The sequence below is a fragment of the Chiloscyllium plagiosum genome, chromosome 21 (assembly GCF_004010195.1).
Source record: "Chiloscyllium plagiosum isolate BGI_BamShark_2017 chromosome 21, ASM401019v2, whole genome shotgun sequence".
NCBI lineage: Eukaryota > Metazoa > Chordata > Chondrichthyes > Orectolobiformes > Hemiscylliidae > Chiloscyllium > Chiloscyllium plagiosum.
Window position 1 is genome coordinate 11,755,717 of NC_057730.1, and position 21,624 is coordinate 11,777,340.

Below are 21,624 nucleotides of genomic sequence, written 5' to 3' on the forward strand. Positions count from 1 at the left end.
TCTTTTTCCCCAATTAAATATCATCCCTTGGTAACTGCACTTTTCCTTCTCCAAGGCTATGATAAATGTGAGGCAGTTGTGGTCACTGTCACTAAAGTGTTCTCCTTTTGTGAGATCTGACACCGGTCCTAACTGATTGCCGAGCACCAAATCCAAAATACCTTCTCCCCTCATCGGCCTGTTTACATACTGAGTAAGGAAACCCTCCTGAACAGACCTGACAAAAACGGTTCCATCCAAGTCACCTGCACTAAGGAGGTTCCAGTCGATACTGGGAAAATTGAAGTCACCCATAACAACAATCATGCTACATCTATATTTTTCCAAAATCTGCCAACCTATCAGTTCTTCAATCTCTCTATTGCTATTAGGGGGTCTGTGGAGAACCCCCAATGAGGTGGCTGCTCCCTTGCTGTTACTAACTTCCACCAATACTGACTCCGTAGACAAACCTTTAACAACCTTCGTTTTTGTAGCTGTGATGCACTCTCTGATTAGCAATGCTCTCTTTTTCCACCCTCCCTGTTCTTTTTAAACGTTCTAAACCCTGGAACATCTAGCAACCATTCCTGCCCTTGTAAAACCCACATCTCTGTTATGGCCACAAAATCATAGCCCCAAGTACTGATCCATGCTCTAAGTTCATCACTCTTACTTCTGAAACTCCTTGCGTTAAAGCAGACACACTTTAACCGATCCCTTTGTTTCATCACTGGAGAAATCTTCCCGATAGATTCACTACATCTCCTGTCACTGCCCCATCTACAACTACCCCCATCTCAGATGTGTAGCTCTGATTCCCAACCCCTTGCCAAAATAGTTTAATTTTAACGAGCAAATCTCCCACCCAGGACATTTGTGCCCCTCCAGTTCAGGTGCAACCCGTCCTTCATGTACAGGTCCCACCTTCCCCAGAAGGCATCCCAATGGTCTAGGTATCTGAAGCCCTACCTCCTGCACCAGCCTCGCAGCCACATGTTAAGCTGTATTTGCTGCCTGTTCCTCATCTCACTATCTCGTGGCACCAGTAGCAAACCTGAGATCACTACTCTATTTGTCCTGCACTTCAGGTTCCAACCTAGCTCTCTGCAGTCACTTTTCAGATCCTCAATCCCTTTCCTAGCTATATCGTTGGTGCCAATATGTACCATGATTTCTGGCTGCTCACCCTCCCCCTTCAGAATCCTGTAAACCCGATTGGCGACATCCCGGATCCTGACACCAGGAATGAACATACGTTCCTGACCACAAAATCTCCTGTCAATTGTTCAAACTATTGAGTCCCCTACCACTAACGCTTTTCCATTCTCCCCCCCCCGCCCCTTCCCTTCTGAGGCACAGTGCCAGAGACCTGACAACTATGGCTTTCCCCTGGTAGGCCGTTCCCACCAAAATGGCATATTTATTGCTGAGGGGAATGGCCACAGGGGATCCCTGCTCAACCTGTTGGTTCCCTTTCCTCCCTCTGACTGTAACCCAGCTGTCCTTATCCTGTGTCCGAGGAGTGACCACCTCCCTGTACATCCTCTCAATTTCTCCCTCAGCCTCCCAGATGATCCGCAGTTCATCCAGTGAGCTCCAGTTCCCTAACTCAATTTTCAAGGAGCTGGAGCTCCTGTTTGTCCAATGTAGTGTTTATTACAGTCCTTGCAGGGTATTTTGTAAATGTTGTTTCTGGGCGTGTTTTGTCTGCTTGTTTGGGTTTGTCCCTAACGTCCTTTAGGGATTGAAAGCTGCCATCCTTTCCTGGTCTAGCGTACATGCGACTCCAGACCCACATCAACATGATTGACTCACAATTGCCCTCCTTTCAATTATAGATGGGTAATAAAAGCTAGACTAGCTAGCGACACAAATATCCCCTGAAGAAATTAAAAAACATTTTATGCACTTGACTGATTACCTCAAATTAATAATAAGTATAACTGTGAGCAGACTCAGGATTGTTTAGCAAGTGCCACCCAAAAACACAATCACATCTCACAAGAGACTTTTTTTCGAGTTTTCAAAGGTGTCCTGGTTGAACACAGTCTCTACTCTGCTCATTACAAAAACCAAAAGGCGTGTTGTTTAACTGAATCTGCAGGGATGTACACCTAACCAATGTGTATCTTTTTCCAATGTTGTATAAATTGGTGCAATATTTGAAAGTTGTATTGTGTTTGTCATGAGTTTAATATGTCTCTTTTCAGCAAATGTTCAGTTTTTGCACAAGTTTTAGTCAAGAGATCCGTTACATGGTGTCTCCAAAAGAGATTGTGACATGACAGTTTTTAAAAACAGTTACAATAAATTCAGAACCCAACAGTATCACAGGTTATGCATCTCACACAGCACAATAAATCACTTCCATTCATTTGATTCACCTGACATTCCAAAAATACTTAGTCATTATAAGTAAGATACATTAAATCTGCTTTGAACATTTAAAAGGAGAGGAGTGCCATAGTGCAAGAGTTAAATAAATTTATAACAGATTGGGGAATAAATTCTCTCTAATCACATGGAAAAAAAATTATTTTGATCGACAACTTTATGTTCCAAGGCAAGGAGAAAAACAAGAGAGAAGGACACAGAATCAGATTACGGTAGGTAAACCTCATGGATTTGGCCTGATCCAAAATAAAATCTCTTTAGCAATATACCAAAGCGCTGCTTTTAACTAATTACCCAAATTTGTATTTTTTCTTTGATTTGCCTAGATTCAAACAAGATAGGCATTAATTTATCACTGTACATTAAAGGCAGAGTTTTCTGACCTCCATTGCCAACCTAGATCAGACTAAATGTTGCCCTCTTACCTTTGCAGTTTTCAGTTCAACTTCCAGGTCAGGAGCTTTCTGAACCAAAACAGCATAGAGGAATCCAGGAATCCTTGCAGACAACTGGTCAAAACTGAGACCATGGCCCCTTTTCTCAGGATGTAGGGTGCCAGGTGGGGTAAGGGTAACAAGTTGCTGAGGAATACTGGTGCTGGAGCTGCAAGGTAGGTGGATGATGGGTACATAGGTGGGTTCGGGGAAGTCAAGTCTCGTTTGAGGACATTGGGTTTCGGCGAAGTGTTAGGTCTAGACAGTCTGGGTTTCCTGGGAATTCAGTTTCCAAGTGAGTTTTGGTAGTTGGGCGAAGCAGTTTTGTGTTTGTGCGTGTGTGTGTGTGTGTGTGGGCGTGCGCACATGTGCATGTAGGAGAAATATCTTGCTAGGTCAGTTCAGTTTTATAGTCACCCAGCAGTTGGAGCAGGTTTTAATTCCTTTTTCTTCCTGAATTACTATCACAAAAACATAGAACCACCTGATGTATCGGACTCTAACCCAGAGTTGTGGATATTTTCGGAGATTTCAGATGCTGGGTAACTGCCCACAAAAAATGTCAACTTTCCAGGCAATTCTTGCAGTGTCAGCTGTCTCAGAACCTCTACATGGCTCTGACACCTAATTGCTGGCTGTTCTGTTGCAAAGGTAATCCACCGATCAGAAGATCTGCGACATAGTTTCCAAATTCAGCCACTAGAAAATTCTCATAGGTATCATTTTCACTGGAAAGCCTTCTGCTGGTATACAAACCAGGATTATGATATTCATTAGAGCACTAGCATGAGGACATTTGAAGTACAGTGGAAGGATGTCAGGTTGGTTCTCTCCAGATTCCAATAATAAACTATCAGATTGTGCCCTATAGTTCTGTAGATCCACACACTCGAATATCAGGTTAATAGGATATTGAATCACCCATCACCAGGCACATCATGTTATACTTTGTACTCTGACAGTACAGTACTCACCTCTTTAACACGAGTATATATATCATTCTCCAGAAACAAGCACACTTCCTTCAACTGCTTCTTCAGCAACTTATTGCATTTGCAACATTTAAATGGTTAAAAAAAGAGGCACATTAACAGCCAAGTTTTGTAGTGTTTATTTTCTAGCAGACACACTACATAAAAGTCCCCTTAAATTAGTGTACATAATCACCCTTATTAGGGCATGTCCCTCAGAATGCCGTAGAAACTGCTTTGAAGGCAGCTTTAGCTAAGAAAAAAGGAAAAAAAGAACCCACTTCAAACCAATTCCTTTAAAAACGAAACAAAAAAAAACAATTCCCAGAATGATAAAGCGGTGGAGCATTGATTTCAGTATTTTTCAGTGCCTTTCCTGATTTCCTTTTGAGGATTTTCTCACCAGCCTCTGGTCAGCTGCTGCTGGGAGGGCAGGGGGGAAGCTCTTCTTTTCTCATGTGTTTTGTCTTGCTAGATCACAAGGACTTCTGTTCACATGATTCGCACACCTTGGAATGAGGATTCCAGAGACTGAAAGCAAATAAGAGTTCAAAGTAAGTGCAAGGTTGCAGCAGACAAGAACAGCCAAATAAAATTGTTGAAGAAGGAAGCACAAAATTCAGAGTATAAAATCTGCCTGTGGTGAGGGAATCCTAATTTGAAGAGAGGGATGAGTAGGTCAGCAGTATAGCATACAAGTTAAAGATGTAACAGCTCAAAGAATGAAGCTTAATGATTATATCTGCAACCTGAACTGTCACTTGATTTCTGAATCAACACTGAAATCTAAATGAATCCCTCCCCAATATAGTCTCTTATCAATTATGTATTTACAATATTTACAGTCCCTCAAGTATACTTCAGCATTCCAATGATACTACTGGATAGTTGCCCATAAAATCATTAGATCTGCCTTCTGGTCTCCACCAAATCCATTTGGACTTGCTCCAATTGTAGGATTGAGTTATTTTCTAATAACAAATAATTATGACTTGATTAAGCAAATGAAGAATTATTCTATATTTTGCTGAATTGTGGCTACTTATTATAGACTCAGTAGGAATGAAAACTATTTGGGCCAGGTCATATTAAGGGCTTTGCTTTAATGGATGTTCAAGCTGAAACAAACTTAGGTGCTCTGGGGTAAAAAGGCTTTTACTCAAAGAAACAGCTGTGTTTTAAAGTGGTAATGTACATAATAGACTACCATGTATTCCTCTGTCTTGAAAGTTTGAGCTTTGTTTTAAGTATTAACAATTATTGTGGTTTCACATGGTTCTTGCAGGTAAGGAAAATTAATAGACTTTGGAGAAAATTCACATGCATCATTTGGGATGATAATTAATCAGTCAGCGATGATACAATATAATCTAACTCAACATATCAGTATGGCGGCACATTGTCTTGGTAAAGAAACATAGAATTGGTAAGGTAAGAGGCACAAGTTGTTATAAAAAGAGATGATCTTACAAAACAAAGCATCAGCATATTAAAAAAAAATAAGGAAATAGTAGAAAGTGATATGAAGATGATGAGTACTTTTAAATAAACTAATCAGGAAATATGCATAGTCTAGCTAGCTAGCCAAACCAATGATGACTATGGCTTATTCATACATAAACAGTTCAATTAGCATTCAAGATGTTTTTGATCATGCACAGAAAGTGGTGTTTACTAAGTGTTAATAAGGTTTGGGTTTTAATGGTTCAATGCACAACAATGAAGATCTAAGACAGAAGAATTTCAGTCAGAGGTACAGGGCTCCTGCCCCCAGCCAAACCAGTGTTGCGAATTGATGTCCTAAACACGGATAGGCTGAAAAGACTACTTTTATTTCTTTCATACTGGTTATGATAAACAAATTCTGTAAACTTGTGAAAACATCCGTCCCAGGAATGCGTCTTTAACTAATCAATTGGCTCTTTTAAATCCATCTATAATTGTAAATGATTTAGGTCTTACAATTAAAGTGAACCTCAACATTTTAAACAAATCTCCCTCCCTTTGTAGGGAAGTTATTCGCCTCAACCCTAAATCAGCAAACTAATCACCATAGGGGACACAAAAAATCAGACTTGTGGCTTAAATATTAATTCTTGTCCTTTCAGAAGTTGCCTGTGTGTTTAGACAGAGTAATCTGTGCCTTTTCTGATACTTTTAATTCATCTCTTTGATTAGTGATCACACTCGCAGTCAAGTTACAAGGTCAAGACCCACACAAAAGATTTGTGAACACATACCAAGTTGATAAGTGATACTAAAGTACAGAGGGGCCAGGTTGTACTTGAGACGGTAATTGATTTGAGGCCATGCCTGCTTGTCAGGTAATGCAAAAGATTTCATGGCACTGCAAAGCTCAGTACCAGAGGGGAACAGTGAACTGCCTAGTCAACCATCATCTAAATTGATTAATTAGACTGTTTTATAACTGCTCGAGGGATTCTGTGAATGAACTGATGGCTATGTTTGCCTACAAAACAAATGTTAAAAGCACCAAAGTAAGCAACTTGCTCCAAAGTGCTTTCGGACTGTCTAAAGACAGTCCACCTTTCTTCACTCCATTTTTACTTCAAAGAAGTTATTATTCGAAACATTTCAATCTCTCAGCTATTCTCCAAAATATACTTGTCAGAATGCCAAGCAGTTCTTTTCTATCCTTTAACAGCTGTAATGGATACATTTTCAACACTGTCTGTCTGTTTTAAGATCTTGGGCACAAGACAAACTTGATTCAAGTGAAAAAGAACCCTACACAAAAGTTGGATGCTTAGTGTGTCAAGGATGGCAACACAATTTTAAGGTTAATACCCGACACTTGTTAAATCAGTCCAAGTCGCTAAAGTTTAGTGCAATTCTGAAGAAACTGGTAACAGTGCATTTGAAATGTTTTTCGTATCAACTCCAACTGCATGAGTTTTTTAAAAATGCACGCATTGTAAACTGCTTATGAACATTCCTTACGTGGTTAGAATCGACACTACTTGAAATAAACATGACTTCACCTTCAAATCCCAAATTGTCATTGCGCCATCAATACCAGTAGTGCAAAACTTCCGACAATCTCGTTTATCACCTTCATATAGCGAGACTTGGCTGGGGAGAGAATAACAGAATTCAAAAGAAATAACACACACTTTTCAGTCCAGTTAAAAATCAGGAATCTACAAATAGCTGTTTTTTTTTACTTCCGACATAGTGGGCTTGATGTTACATTTGGGCACAAAGCAAAAACCCCAGCCATTCAACAAATCCATATAGTAGTAATGTTCCAAAGTGATGTCACATCTCATCTCACCTTATCTAACCCAATCTATTAAGTTACTGTGAATTATACAACACGAACTAACTAGCAGAGTATTTTAGACATAAAAATGTGCAATGAGATAGGATTAATTAATATTCTCAGAACGAAAGATAGTTTGTTTCACTGCTGCATAGACTAATATATTTAATTAAGGTTGAAAAACTTGAGCCCTAAATTAGTTTTGTAAACTTTTAAATAAAGATAATTAGCCAACTGTGCCCTCACATTTTTTAATGTGATCTGGGAAATAGATAAAAAATGTATACACCGTGGTAGACATTTCAAGAGATGGGGTAACTGAACACCTTGAAAATGTTCAATTAATCGGGGACAGCCGGCATGGATTCATGACGGGTAGGTCATGTCTAAATCTTAGTTTTACTTTTGGAGAGTAGTGGACGGGGGAATGTCTATGAACATTGTGTATATGAATTTGCTGAAGACATTTGATGAAGTCCCACATAACTGACTGTTAACTAAGATAGAAGCCTGCAGAATTGAGGGTAAATTATTGACATGGCTGGAAAATTGGTTGAGTGGTAGGCGACAGAAAGTAGGGATAATGGGTACTCAAATTAGCAGGACATGACTAGTGGTGTCCCGCAAGCATCTGCGTTAGGTCCTCAATTATACATGATTTATTAACGTCTTAGATAATGGCAGAGAAAGTCATACATCCAAATTTGCTGATAAAACAAAGTTAGGTGGCATTGTAGACAGTGTAGATGATAGCATAAAATTACAAAGGGATATTGCTAGACTAAGTAAATGCAAAATTATGACAAATGGAGTTCAATGTAAGTAAGTGTAAGGTTATATCCATTTTGGACCGAGAAATGATAGATTGGGGTACTTTCTATATGGTATGATGTTAAATACAGTAGATGTCTAAAGAGCTTGGGAGTTCAAGTGCATGGATCTTTAAAATGTCACAAGCAGGTGCAAAAAAAGTCAAGCAAGCTAATAAAATGCTGACCTTTATATCACAAGGACTGGAGTATAAGGATGGTGAAGTTATGCTGCAGCTACATAAGAACCTGGTTAGATCCCACCTGCAGTACTAACACCAGATCTGGGTTCCACACCTTAGGAAGGACAGCCCGTCAGACAGCATCCTGCTTCTCGGATGCCGTCTGACTGGAGCTCAATGCAGCTTTCTCTACTCTGACCAGGCAAGCCATGTGCTCTAGCCATGCCCCTGCAAAATTAGACCTGGTTTCTCTGGAATTTCAACGGTTAAGGGGTGATCTGATCAAAGTCTTCAAGATATTGGAGATATGGTTTATCAGTTTGCAGATGACACCAAAATTGGTGATGTAGCAAACAGTGAAGGTTACCTCAGAGTATAACAGGATCTTGATCAGATGGGCTGAAAAGTGGCAGATGGAGTTTAATTTAGTTAAATGTGAGGTGCTGCATTTTAGTAAGGCAAACCAGAGCAAGGTCCTGCAGAGTGCTCCTGAACAAAAGACCTTGGATGCAGGTTCATAGTTCCTTGAAAGTAGAGTCGCTGGTAGACAGAATAGTGAGGAAGACTTCTTGGCATGCTTGCCTTTATAGTGCACTGAATATAGGAGTTGGGAGGCAATGCTGCGGCTGCTCTAGGACATTGGTTAGGCCACTTGTGTGTTCAATTCTGGTCTCCCAGCTACAGCAAGAATGTTGTGAAACTTGAAAGGATTCAGAAAAGATTTACAAGAATGTTACCAGGGTAGGAGGATTTGAGCTATAGGAAGAGTCCGGGGCTATTTTGCCTGGAGCATCAGAGACTGATGGGTGACCTTGTAGAAGTTTATAAAAACATAAGGGGCATGGATAGTGTGAATAGCCAAGGTCTTTTCCCCAGGGAAGTGGAGTCCAAAATTAGAAGGCACAAGTTTAAGATGAGAGGGGCAAGATTTAAAAGGGACCTAAGGGGCAACTTTTTCTTGCAGAGGGTGGTGTAGGTGTGGAATGAGCTGCCGAAGGAAGTGGTGGAGGCTGGTACAATTACAACATTTAAAAGGCATCTGGATGGGTACACAAATAGGAAGGGTTTAGAGGGATATGGGCCAAAGGCTGGCAAATGGGACCAGAGTAATTTAGGATACCTGGTCAGCAGGGATGAGTTGGACTGAAGAGTCTGCTTCCAGGGTGCACAGCTCTATGACTATATTAACAGGAAAAGTCAGGATAGATAAATTGTTTCCATTGCTTGGATATTCTAGAACTAGAGGACAGTGTGAATTAGGGGTAAACTGTGCACAAGAGATGTTAGGAAGCAATTTTACACACAAAGGGTGAAGAACTCTGCCACAAATGGCAGTTGACGTGCAATCAGTTAATGTCAAATCTGAAATAAGTCAACTTTTGTTAAGCAAAAGTATTAAAGGAGTATAGGCCAAATGCAAGGAAATGGAGTTAGGCCACAGATCAGCATAATCTCATTGAAAGGCAGAGGAGGCTCGAAAAACTGAATGGCTGAGTCCCATTCCAAAAGATAGATTTCATTGAGAAAGAAAGATTCAGAGAAGGATAAATCTGTGGTTAACAAAGGATCTTAAAGTTGGTATGAAATTGAATGAAAAGGCATATAATGCTGCAAAGATTAACACTAAGCTAGATGATGAAAGATGAACAAAACAGCTTCACTCTAGTGATAAAATATGGGACTGCTTTTTGAATTCCACCATTTGATTTTAATACCTGGGACCTTCACGGATGAAGACGGTTTTAAGGAAGAAAAACAGAGACTTAAAATTGTTACAGCAATTAGCTGACCACACAGTAGTCAAGCTTCACAAAATAAACATGGAACAAAAACAAAACACTTTCATTAAAAGACACAAACCCCAGCCAGTTAGTCTTAAAGAAATCTTTATCTCCCTTCATATATTGGAGATGAAGGATATTACCTGCAATAACTAAGCTTGGAAAGAATGAACTCAATTATACAAATGCGCAAACAAGCCTGTATTTCATGGACCAGCCTTTGACAGAGAAGGGGGATAGATAGGTGACTGAAGAACTCTCTCGCTACGGACAAAATACCTTATGGCAACAAACATCTGACAGAAATATCTGGACACCAAAAACTTTTAGAGCTACAATATTCGCTACAGTTGAAGATGCAAGGCAAGGTATTAATAAAACAACAGTAGTTTCACTTTAAATCCTGCTCTTTAAGATATGTATTTTTCATCTTCCTTTTGTACTGCACACATTTTATATTTTTATATTGCAGCCAATGCCTACTATTGTTAATGCCACTTAGAATTCAATCATCATGGTCCTGGACCAGCACGTTGAACATCAGAAAAAGTTAATTGATTCCCCTAAAACCTTTTTCATGCATCCAATTACAGGTAAAAGCTAGAGATCGAAAATGGATTCACGGGGTTTGTCTAAATCTCTCTAGTACTTCAGTTAGAAAAATGGAATAGGAAAGAACTGTAGTGTCATCCAATACATTCCTGTCAATCCAGTTAATTCTCCATGGATTCAATCACAACCAGCTCCTCACGGAAAAAATGACTTGGTTACAGAACCTCAAAGGTGTTTAGTAAATTCCAAAAATTAAGTTTCAACTTAAAAAATTGACTTGAAACTGCTTCTTGTACAAATAATCGTTTGTTTTGTCTGCTAGCATTTGAAATCCATACCACTTATGACATTGGGTGCCTGAATATTGGTCTTACAAACATATCTTGGAACAGAAGTAAAGATCACAACAATTGAGCACTCACCTTCCTATGACTCAGATCTGGTTGTTTGCTCATCAAAAAAGTTAACCATAAAAATTGCAAAGATTTCAGTCTGCATATTTTTGCAAAACTTAAGTTTTTAAAAATAAATTTGAAACTTTGCTATACATTTCTACATGCAAATGTTTATTGACGTAATGGATAGCATACCCATGTCTGAGCTAGAAGCTCAGATTCAAGCCTCACTCCAGGATTTAATGGCTAAGGAATGTATGCTTGTAACATGGCTAAACTGATTGAGTATCAACTTCCAACATTCACCAATTGCAAGAACGAAAGCAGAGATTCCTGATCAATAATGTGATGGAAAGAAAATTGGAACCATTAGTATCACTACTCAGCTCTGGAATGAAAATATGCATGCAAAGGTCAGACTCGTTAGGGGACTGATTAATCGAGCTGGTTGGTTGACTGGTATGGATCAGATTGGAGCCAACTGATCAAACTGTGGATGCTGTCAATCAGAACCAAAAACAGAAAGCTCAGGAGGTCTGGCAGCATCTGTGGAGGGAAATCAGAGTTAACATTTCAGATCCAATGTGACCCTTCCTCGCAACCAGAATTAAGTCTGATTTCTCTCCACAGATGTCGCCAGATCTGCTGAGCTTTTCCAGCAATTCCTTTTTTTGTTCCCGTTTCAGTTCAGTTGGATTCAGGACTTGTCTCCTTACCCTACTTATACTGGACGTTATGGCACTGAGAGTGCCTGCAAGCAGAGAACCGATGATCATGATAATGGACACTGATAATTTGGGTAAATCCACAAAATAAGAAGTTTAAGCATTAAATAAACACAATTCTATTTAAGAAGTTCAGAATTCAAGTTAGAAAACCCTTTCTTTTGGTAATCTCAGTCGTCCCTTTAAATTTCTGTCATTTCTCCCATCTGTCTTCCTATCGCAATATACATTATAATCCAACTAGCAGAAAAAAGACGGATAACACAATCTGCTCCATTTTAATACAGTAATGCCAATATTGCTAGGTATCAGTTCCACGTGGAGATAAATGAGTCAATGTTGTATTTTGCTTGTTGCCATCTCATGGGCTCTGCTGAGCTGGAGCAGCAATAAGAACAGGTGAAACTCAACATAATTGAAGTGAGGTGTTCTAGCTGATTAGGTTAGATTCCCTACTGTATGGAAACAGGCCCTTTGACCCAACAAGTCCACACCAACTCTCCAAAGAGTAACCCATCCAGACCCACTCCCCTACCTGAAATATATACCCCTGACTAATGCAGCTAACACTATGGGAAATTTAGCATGGCCAATTCACCTGACCTGCACATCTCTTTTGGACTGTGGGAGGAAACCGGAGCACCCTGAGGAAACTCATGCAGACTCAGGGAGAATATGCAAACTTCACACAGACAGTCGACCAAGGCGGGAATCCAACCTGTGGTGCTGTGAGGCAGCAGTGCTAACCACTGAGCCACTGTGCCATCCATCTGGCAAGGAACTCGTCAAACTGCTGGAGATGACATTTCCGAACCATAAAACGCCTATAAACATTTCACAGGGGATGGAGGAGATACTCAGGAGGTCAGGCAGTATGGGGAGAGAGAAACACACAGAGTTAATATCTAGAGCCCAATATGACCCATCAGAATGTGAAGATGACCTTAGTTTCCAGCATCAAGTATTTTGCCTTTATTAGGACCTATAAGCACTTAGAGTCATAGAGATGTACAGCATGGAAACAGACCCTTTGGTCCAACCTGTCCAGGCCGACCAAATATCTCAACCCAATCTAGTCCCACCTGCCAGCACCCGGCCCATATCCTTCCAAATCCTTCCTATTCATATACTCATCCAGATGCCTCTTAAATGTTGCAATTGTACTAGCTTCCACCACTTCCTCTGGCAGCTCATTCCATACATGTGCTACCCTCTGTGTGAAAAGGTTGCCCCTTAAGTCTCTTTTATATATTTCCCCGCTCACCCTAAACCTATGCCCTCTAGTTCTGAGCTCCCCCACACCAGGGAAAAGACTTTGTCCATTTATCATATCCATGCCCTCATGATTTTATAAACCTCTATAAGGTCACCCCTCAGCCTTCAATGCTCCAGGGAAAACAGCTGTAACCTATTCAACCTCTCCGTTTAGCTCAAATCCTCCAATCCTGACAATATCCTCGTAAATCTTTTCTGAACCCTTTCAAGTTTCACAACATCGTTCTGATAGAAAGGAGACCAGAATTGCACGCAATATTCCAACTGTGGCCTAACCAATGTCCTGTACAGCTGCAACATGACCTCCCAACTCCTGTACTCAATACTCTGACCAATAAAGGAAAGCATACCAAACATAATCTTCACTGTCTTATCTACCTGCGACTCCACTTTCAAGGAGCTATGAACCTGCACTCCAAGGTCTCTTTGATCAGCAACACTCCCTAGGACCTTACCACTAAGTGTATAAGTCCTGCTAAGAATTGCTTTCCCAAAATGCAGCACCTCACATTTATCTCAATTAAACTCCATCTGCCACTTCGCAGCCCATTAGCCCATTTGATCAAGATCCCATTGTAATCTGAGGTAACCCTCTTCACTGTCCACTACACCTCCAATTTTGGTGTCATTTGCAAACTTACTAACTATACCTCTTATGCTCACATCCAAATCATTTAGATAAATGATGAAAAATAGTGGACCTAGCACTGATCCTTGTGGCACTCCACTGGTCACAGGCCACCAGTCTGAAAATCAACTCTCCACCACCACCCTCTGTCTTCTATCTTTGAGCTAGTTCTGTATCCAAATGGCTAGATCTCCCAGTATTCCATGAGATCTAACCTTGCTATCCAGTGTCCCATGGGGAACGTTGTTGAATGCCTTACTGAAGTCCACTTAAATCATGTCCACTGTTCTGTCCTCATCAATCCTCTTTGTTACTTCTTCAAAAATCTCAAGTTTGTGAGACATGACTTCCCACACATAAAGCCATGTTGACTATCCCTAATCAGTCCTTGCCTTTCCAAATACATGTACATTCTGTCCCTCAGGATTCCCTCCAACAACTTGCCCACCACCGATGTCAGGCTCACTGGTCTATAGTTCCCTGACTTGGCCTTACCACCTTTCTTAAACAGTGGCACCACGTTAGCCAACCTAAGTCTTCCGGCACCTCACCTGTGACTATTGATGATACAAATATCTCAGCAAGGGGCCCAGCAATCACTTCCCTAGCTTCCCACAGAGTTCTATCCACTTTTTAAATTAAATGTATTTTGACAAGCACTATTGAAAACTCAGCTCAACAAAATATTATATGCAAATGGGGCTTCAAGGGAGTTTGGTTGCAAAACTGTTAACTTGACTTTCTCAAACTTACGTGATACTGTTCTGGTGGAGAGTCTCAAGCGTGGTATTTCGATCCTCTGTGGTTGCCCTTCTATCCAGATTGTGGAAGCGCTGCATGGCAGACATGTTGCGCTGAATGCTCTGCTTTGGAATGTCTAGCTTGGAAATGTAGGTCAAAGAACCACGATCATCATACATGAACAGCATCGGACAGCAATCATGGCCCTACAGAGACACAGAAAGCTGTAGAACAAGCTATCCAATGTTATGCTTAGCATGGACAAATGTGCACTATTTTAGAATCCAAAATTAGATCCTCTGTGCTAACACATGAATTTACTTTAATCTGTGTTCAGTAAAGCAAGTAGAATCTTATTAAAAACAGTCAGGTCAATTTGATACACACTTAAAATATTCATGTTCAACAAACTTACTTTAAAGAGAGCATCGACAAGCAATACTGCTAGTGGGATCACAGTGCTTTACCTTCCTCCTCTTCCTTAGTTTTCTCACATTAGATGTAAAGGCTTTCATCTGCACTGGGATAAGGTATCCCAAATGGTTATAGCCTTTTGGTTGTAAATAGTAATGTGGAAGCCTAGACAAAACTGTCACTGGACTTGTCATGGGTGACATCCTGGCCGAGTGCAAATCAAACACCCTATATGATATGAAATGACATGATACATGATGTTCACTTCTCCTAATAATACAACAGGCTAAATCTCTTCATCCTCGCCGCCTTCCTCCCTGGTCCAGGGAACAGTGATGAGTTGTATACCCTAAGGGATATAATTTTCCTTTGATTTATCAGTGTCAGATTGGATCCTCACTCCAACTTTGATATCTCAGTACGAAAAAGTGGACATGCTGGCAAAGACTATACTCAAGACTTTTAAGACAGTGTGCGATTATACAATGTAGAAGCTTGAATCATTCTCAGATGTTTGTATCATGAAATCAGGTTGTACTCACTGCTGCCACTATGTTATTCTCAGAGACAAAAATCACACTCAAGAGAGGAAGAAATTCGGTCTTCGTTTGAGAAACCCTATAAAAAAAGATACAATTCACTTATATGCTTCCTTAACCAGTAGTTAATCATCTATTTCCCTTCTATTCTCCATCTGAAAGAATTAACACCATTTTAGCTAAAACCATTCACCTAACTTTTCTCCTGAAGGTACAAGCCCTTATTATGATAGCAATCTGAGGACATGGCTAATCCTGTGATAACAGTGCAGCCAGGTAGGATGTACTAGTTGATTGTTCAGCTAAGGAAAGCATCACAAGGTTAACATTCTGCTTTTTGCTAGGCATACACACATGCATATTTTCCTACTGAGGTCACTGGTGTGTTCAGGAGCAGAAGCTCTGGTTGTTTTTTCTCCTGTCTCTAATCAAGAGGAATTGAAGATAAACGTAGACAGTCAAACCACTTTCAGTCGATCTTAGGTAATTCAGGACACAACAGGCACTTGCCAGTTTATATGACTACACTACACTAGGAAAATATAATAAAGGACCGAATTGACATTTCTTTAATTTCAGCATTGAACCAAACAGATCAGTCTCATATTAAGAGTCTGTTAATGTGATTCTGTTTTAATAGAATCAGAGAATGCCTCGTGTTGAAACAGGCCATTTGGCCCAACAAGTCCACATCGACCCTCCGAAGAGTAACCCACCCAGCCTCATTCCCCACCTTATTACTCTACATTTCCCCTGACTAATGCATCTAACCTACATATCCCCGAACACTATGGGCAATTTACCAGGGCCAATTCATCTATGCTGTACATCTTTGGAGTACTAAGCTCTGTGATTGCATACAGATGGCAAAAAAGTTGTCTTGCTTGTATTGAACAAAGTTATATTCCTGTCAAATATTTTAATTTAAAAATAAAGTTAACTTTAATCATCACCATCAATGAGATGGAGACTCTTGAAGCAGAATCTCATTCTCTGCCCACCACTCAAGTGATGTCACTTACTAAAATTGCATCATTACAAAGATTTGGAAGATGAGATTTTATAGTAACCTTACAGATCCTAGGAACAATACTAAAAGACAGACTGTCAATTTTCTAGCCTGCGGCACAATTATTTAACGTCAATGCTGAAGCTGCATTGACTATTGTTCAGAATGGAATGACTCTTGGGTTTAAGTTGACACTTTAAACAGCTTAGAAACAGGTAAATAAGAAAGAAGAACCTACTTAAAGGGTTAAAAATAAAATTAAAATTGCTTTTTCAAGTTCATATCTGGCATCAACAGGCTGTGCGAGTTTACAAGGCATTCTACTGACACCATGTGGTACAAACATGAATTACACATGAACAAACTGTAAAATTCAACAACGCAATTCAAAATCAATTCCAATACTTTGTTTGGGAACACAGAAACTGGAAGAATAATAACCCTCTGTACTCAAAACAAACAGTGCAATTAATGCAGATTTACTTTGCAGAAACACATTTTCTTTCCATAATTGCCAAACTGAATTATAACAGGCCAAATATAATATCAAATTTGACTACAGTTGAATCCTGCAATCACATGCAAAGTAACCTCAATTAATCAATGCAATGAAACACTATGAAGGATGCCAAGATTGACATTACAGGACACAATTACAGTATCGAAGTATCAAAATCGCTATGCATGTCTGAAATAAAAGTCAAAGAAGTGGCGATTCACAAAAAAGCTTAGATTCAAAGCCTATTTTTCTGTTGCTGTCGTTAATATTCTTCAAATTATGGTTTTGGAGGCGAGTACGATCCTTCTTTTACTGGAAAATCAGAGACACAATGGCACTTACGTCATATTTTTAGCAGCATCGACAACAGATACAGTGCTATCGTGGCTGACCCATGCCAGGCGATTTCCTGTGGCAGAGAAAGAAACACTGTGGACCCAACCACCACTACCGGCACCCCCAAATTCTGCCATCATTTGTCCAAAAGGCATTTTGGAACCCCAAGGTGTGGGAGAAGGCTTTGTGTCTACTTCTTTGATGTAAGCAGAAAAAACTCTGAAGAAAACAGAAATGGAATTGTCAGAAGGATTGCTGAAGGAGGGTTAATCACATTCTGCATCGACATATAAAAGGTAAAATGGCATCAGAAAATCTACTGATGCATTACAAAGTATTTGGTGCAAGTCAGATTTGCTTGTAAAATAATGTGCTCATAAAATGCAAGTGTTTACTGTAATGCATCCTTGCTTTTGAATGTACTATTGGTCCTAAAATCTCATTCTCATCTTTCCTAGAACTCCATGTTTGGTTCCTTTTAATTAGGATTATGCCCCTGCCATTATACCAGAAATGATACTGGTGACTGGTTTCAACCCTGGTGACAAAGGCAAATGAACCTTCCTCATCCTTGTACACAGTCATTGAGACAGGTGGTCACACAATCATAGGGGTTTCTCTTCTTGCCCATCTAACTTCTTTTCTAAATCCTTTGGTGTGTCCCAAGGACCTATCCCTTATATGTCCTTTTTCTTACCTAATGCTGCCTTTCAATGATATCACCCAATATGACAAGGTCAGTTTCCATACATATAGTGACAGCCCCAACACTCCTTCACTACCACCACTGTAGACTCCCTCCAGTGTTTCAGTGCCAAGTTTTGTTTTGTAATGCCTGTGAAGCATCCTGGAAAATATAACTACTTTAAAGGTGTTATATTGTTGTTAATATTCCTGCTTTAAGTCAGCAGGTAAAATGTATGAGATCACTGTGCTTATGCAAGGGCTTTTAGAAATTTTCAACTAACATTACCTGTTAAACTGGTTTTCACTGATTAAAGGTATCAGAACCCATAAAAGTCAAATTAAAGCAATACCTGTATGAAAAATTTGCAAAATTAATTTGTCACTTCTGTTAAAATATTTAGTTGCTACTATTTAATCTTTTCCGACTCTTGATAACCAACAATATATTAAGTTTGTTGTGCACATCTTATTTGGATATCAGCATTTACTCATTCCTCCATATAGGTTTCTCAGCAGGAACTTCCCTGTTTTACAGCTGTAACACGGTCACAATTACAGCAGCACAATTCACTTGCAGAAAGACTGTATAGACACAAAGGCTTGAATGGCTTCCTTCTGTTTCAATAACAACAGCATCACTAAAACACTGGAGGAAATTTGCTTTGCCTTGACTCTGAGATCAACACCATGAGAAACTGACTTGTGCTGATTTAAATCTTAAACATTGTGTATCTGGACAATTTAAACTTTCCCAATTCTAAAACTTTAAAATAAAAACTTAAAAACCCTTTAATATTTCTTATGCTATAATTTGTTTGATAACTCAAAGCACTAATTTTAGTCATATCATAAACTTTTATAATGTCAACATTTAAATTGAAAAACTAGTTTAAAATATTATTCTCTTTTTCCAACACCATCATCTTTCTGGCCAGTCCTGGTTTTGAATACATACTTAAACACAACAATGTCATGCTGCAGGTGGCAAAAATTGTAGAGGAGGATATGTCAAATGTGAAGTCTTGTGAAAGATGGAATTCCAACACAACAAAGGGGGCATAAATTGAAAATAATTTTGAGTTGATTAAAAAACAATTTAGGAGGAATTTCTTATAATGTCTCCAGGAGGGAGAAAGAAATAAAGAGCTAAAGGGCAGGCTAAGATAAATGGAATAGGAGGACGCTTGTGTGGAATTTAAACCACAACATAACACCGTAAGATTTAGCAGCGAAATTAGGCCACTTGTCCCGATGAGTTTGCTTATTCTATCATGGCTGATATATTTCCCAACCCAGTAGCCCTGTAACCCTTGGTCTCCTTACTAAACATGAAGCTCTCTGCCTTAAACACACAACGACCTGGCCTGTGCAGCCTTCTGTGGTAATGAATTCCACAGATTCACTACACTGACTGGAGAAATTCTTCATTTCAGTTCTAATGAGTTGTCCCTTCACTGAAGCTGTGCTCTCAGGTCTTCGTCTCTCCTACTTGTGGAAGCATCTCCACATTCACTTTATCCAGGCTTCTCAATACTCTAAGTTTCAATGAGATCCCTTTCATGCTTCCAAACCCAGAGCCCTCAACCACTCCTCAACCAAGCCCTTCATTCCTGGGATCATCCTTGCAAATTTCCTCTGGACCCTGTCTAAGGGCAACATATCACTTCCTTAGATTTGAAGCCCAAACCTACCTGACCAAATTAGCTGCTTCTATGCCTCCAAATGGTAAAGGGACAAGTAAAGAAAGAAAAAGATGATTCCAGAAGTGTAAATGAAAAAAGCGGACTCATCCATAGCTGTGGTTCAAACTGGATGAGTTGTGTTATTTAGTGTTATTTTCTGCTTTCAGTAACTGCTACTTGTAATTAAGCTGACATGAAATCAATTAAAGAATGGTGCATACTATCTGATCAAGTAGGAAAATAAAACAACTAATGCATAAGGAGAAACTAGTTAAAAAAATGAGGGAGACAAAAAAAGAAGTTTGTATAGGTTAAGTGAGAAGAGGAGGAGGAGGAGTGAGTTCACATGGAGCATAAGTGACATCGATCAATCAGGCGAAATGGTCTGTTTCTGTGTTACACATTTTACATAATTCTATGGAAACCACAATCTTCGAGGAAAGACATAAAAAAGTACCAAAAATAGAACGCAAACTGCTGAGGGGTTGAGTGTGGGGTGCTGGAAAAGCACAGCAGGTCGGGCAGCATCCAAGGAGCAGGGGAATGAACATTTCAGTTATAAGCCCTTCTTCATCTTGGGCTTATGCCCGAAATGTCAATTCCCCTGCTCCTCAGATGCTGCCTGACCTGCTATGCTTTTCCAGCACCACACTCTCGACACAGATCTCCATCATCTGCAGTCCTCCCTTTCTACTACTGAGGGGTGTAAACCACAGTGAAGGAAATGAAAATCTTTAGTGAAGAAACAGGAAGACTTATGCGAAGCACATTCAGAGAAGGTGGTGCCATCAGATCAGATATATAGGACACTGAAACTGGAAGAATGGCATAAAAGCTGAGTGAGTGGAAGTATAGTGAAGGCAACTGAGAGTTATTCAGATTACCATGAATATTAGTTGATTGCCTATGATCCTAAAAGGAGAGAGTCATTAAGGAAGGGAAATGTCAGAGATGGGTCTTGTGAACATGAGGAAGAGTGGAAATTAGAAGCAAAGCTGATGACTTTTTCAATTCAAGTTGAAAGCAACCCCACATTCAATTTGGACAGCAGCTGTTGGTAATAATTTTGCTTTCTCCATTTACTGCAGAATCAATTTAAAAGGGACCTAAGGGACAACTTTTTCACACAGTAGGTGGTGTGTGTATGGAACAAGCTGCCAGAGGAAGTGGTGGAGGCTGGCACAATTACAACATTTAAAAGGCATCTGGATGAGTACATGAATAGGGTGAGTTTAGGTGAATATGGACTAAACGGGACTAGATTTATTTAGGATATCTGGTCGGCATGGACAAGTTTGACCGAAGGGTCTGCTTCCGTGTTGTGTATCCCTATAACTATCTTGTTTCTTTAGTTGTATCATTACTATCTCAATTTGTCATTTAAATCAGTCATATGTTACCCTCTTTCTTGTTCCTTCCTCCTCTGTCTCTGTTTAGAGCCTGCTGTAGGTTTAACAATTTCCAGTTCTGGAAGATGGTAACTCAACTTGAAATGTTAATGCTGTTTTGTTCAGTTTCCACAGATGCTATGTGATCTGTTGGTTGTTTACTGCATTTTCTGGTCTCATTTCAGATTTAAAGTAACAGATTTCAGTTATTAACTTTATTATCACTTTTCCATTCAAGATACTCAATATATTAACTTCTAATGCTCATTAGAAATAAAATAATACTTTCTCAATCTAATGTACTTTCAAGTAAGTGGTAATACTGTATTAGATAATTATCAAGTGATGCACAACATTAGATGTTGTTTGAAAAATTCAAAGCATCTATTTATCCTTTGTAACCTATTTATTCCTCAAACAGTGGAAACCTTCCACAGTAGTATACATTATGGCAAAAAAAATCAAAGAGTTTAAATCAGCAATTAATGTTCATCATTATGCTTTGAGGCATAATTCAGGAAATAAGAAATCTTAAGCAATTAGATGGAAAATTATGTGAAGCATATATTGTAAAAACCTCAGTAGAACTGTTAGATTCTCAGCAGACTGAAGGAGTCACAGAGTCATAAGAAGCAAGAGATTTATGGATAACGGATAATAGGCTGAAAGAAACCAAACTTAAGTTTCAGCTTTACATACAGCTGTTAGTGAAATCGTAGAAGCTATTATTTATGCCACTTTGGGAATGCTATTGGGAAATTATAACAGGCCATAAGATGGTGCATTATGTATTCACAAATTGTAACAGTATGAGATTATTTAGTTTGATGACTATGTTGCATTCACTGGAGCAGAGAAGTTTAAAGGGATCTCATAGAAATACTCAAAGCTTTGAAAGGGTTTGAAGAGTAATGGAAA

At 39.4% G+C, this 21,624-nt stretch overlaps 1 protein-coding gene across 2 annotated transcripts in view; it reads right to left on the minus strand.

Moving 5' to 3' along the window:
* Positions 1–3,897: 3,897 nt before the first annotated feature.
* The window catches only part of LOC122560530 (actin-related protein 2/3 complex subunit 1A-B), a 52,034-nt gene continuing 34,307 nt past the window's right edge, over positions 3,898–21,624 (minus strand). For both annotated transcript variants that reach the window (XM_043711244.1, XM_043711243.1), the window contains 5 exons: positions 16,956–17,168; positions 15,109–15,184; positions 14,165–14,358; positions 6,784–6,874; positions 3,898–4,312 (listed from right to left, as the gene is read on the minus strand). In XM_043711244.1, coding sequence (XP_043567179.1) covers positions 4,274–4,312; positions 6,784–6,874; positions 14,165–14,358; positions 15,109–15,184; positions 16,956–17,168 — 613 coding nt within the window. In that variant the 3' untranslated portion in view covers positions 3,898–4,273. The remainder of the gene's footprint in view (positions 4,313–6,783; positions 6,875–14,164; positions 14,359–15,108; positions 15,185–16,955; positions 17,169–21,624) is intronic.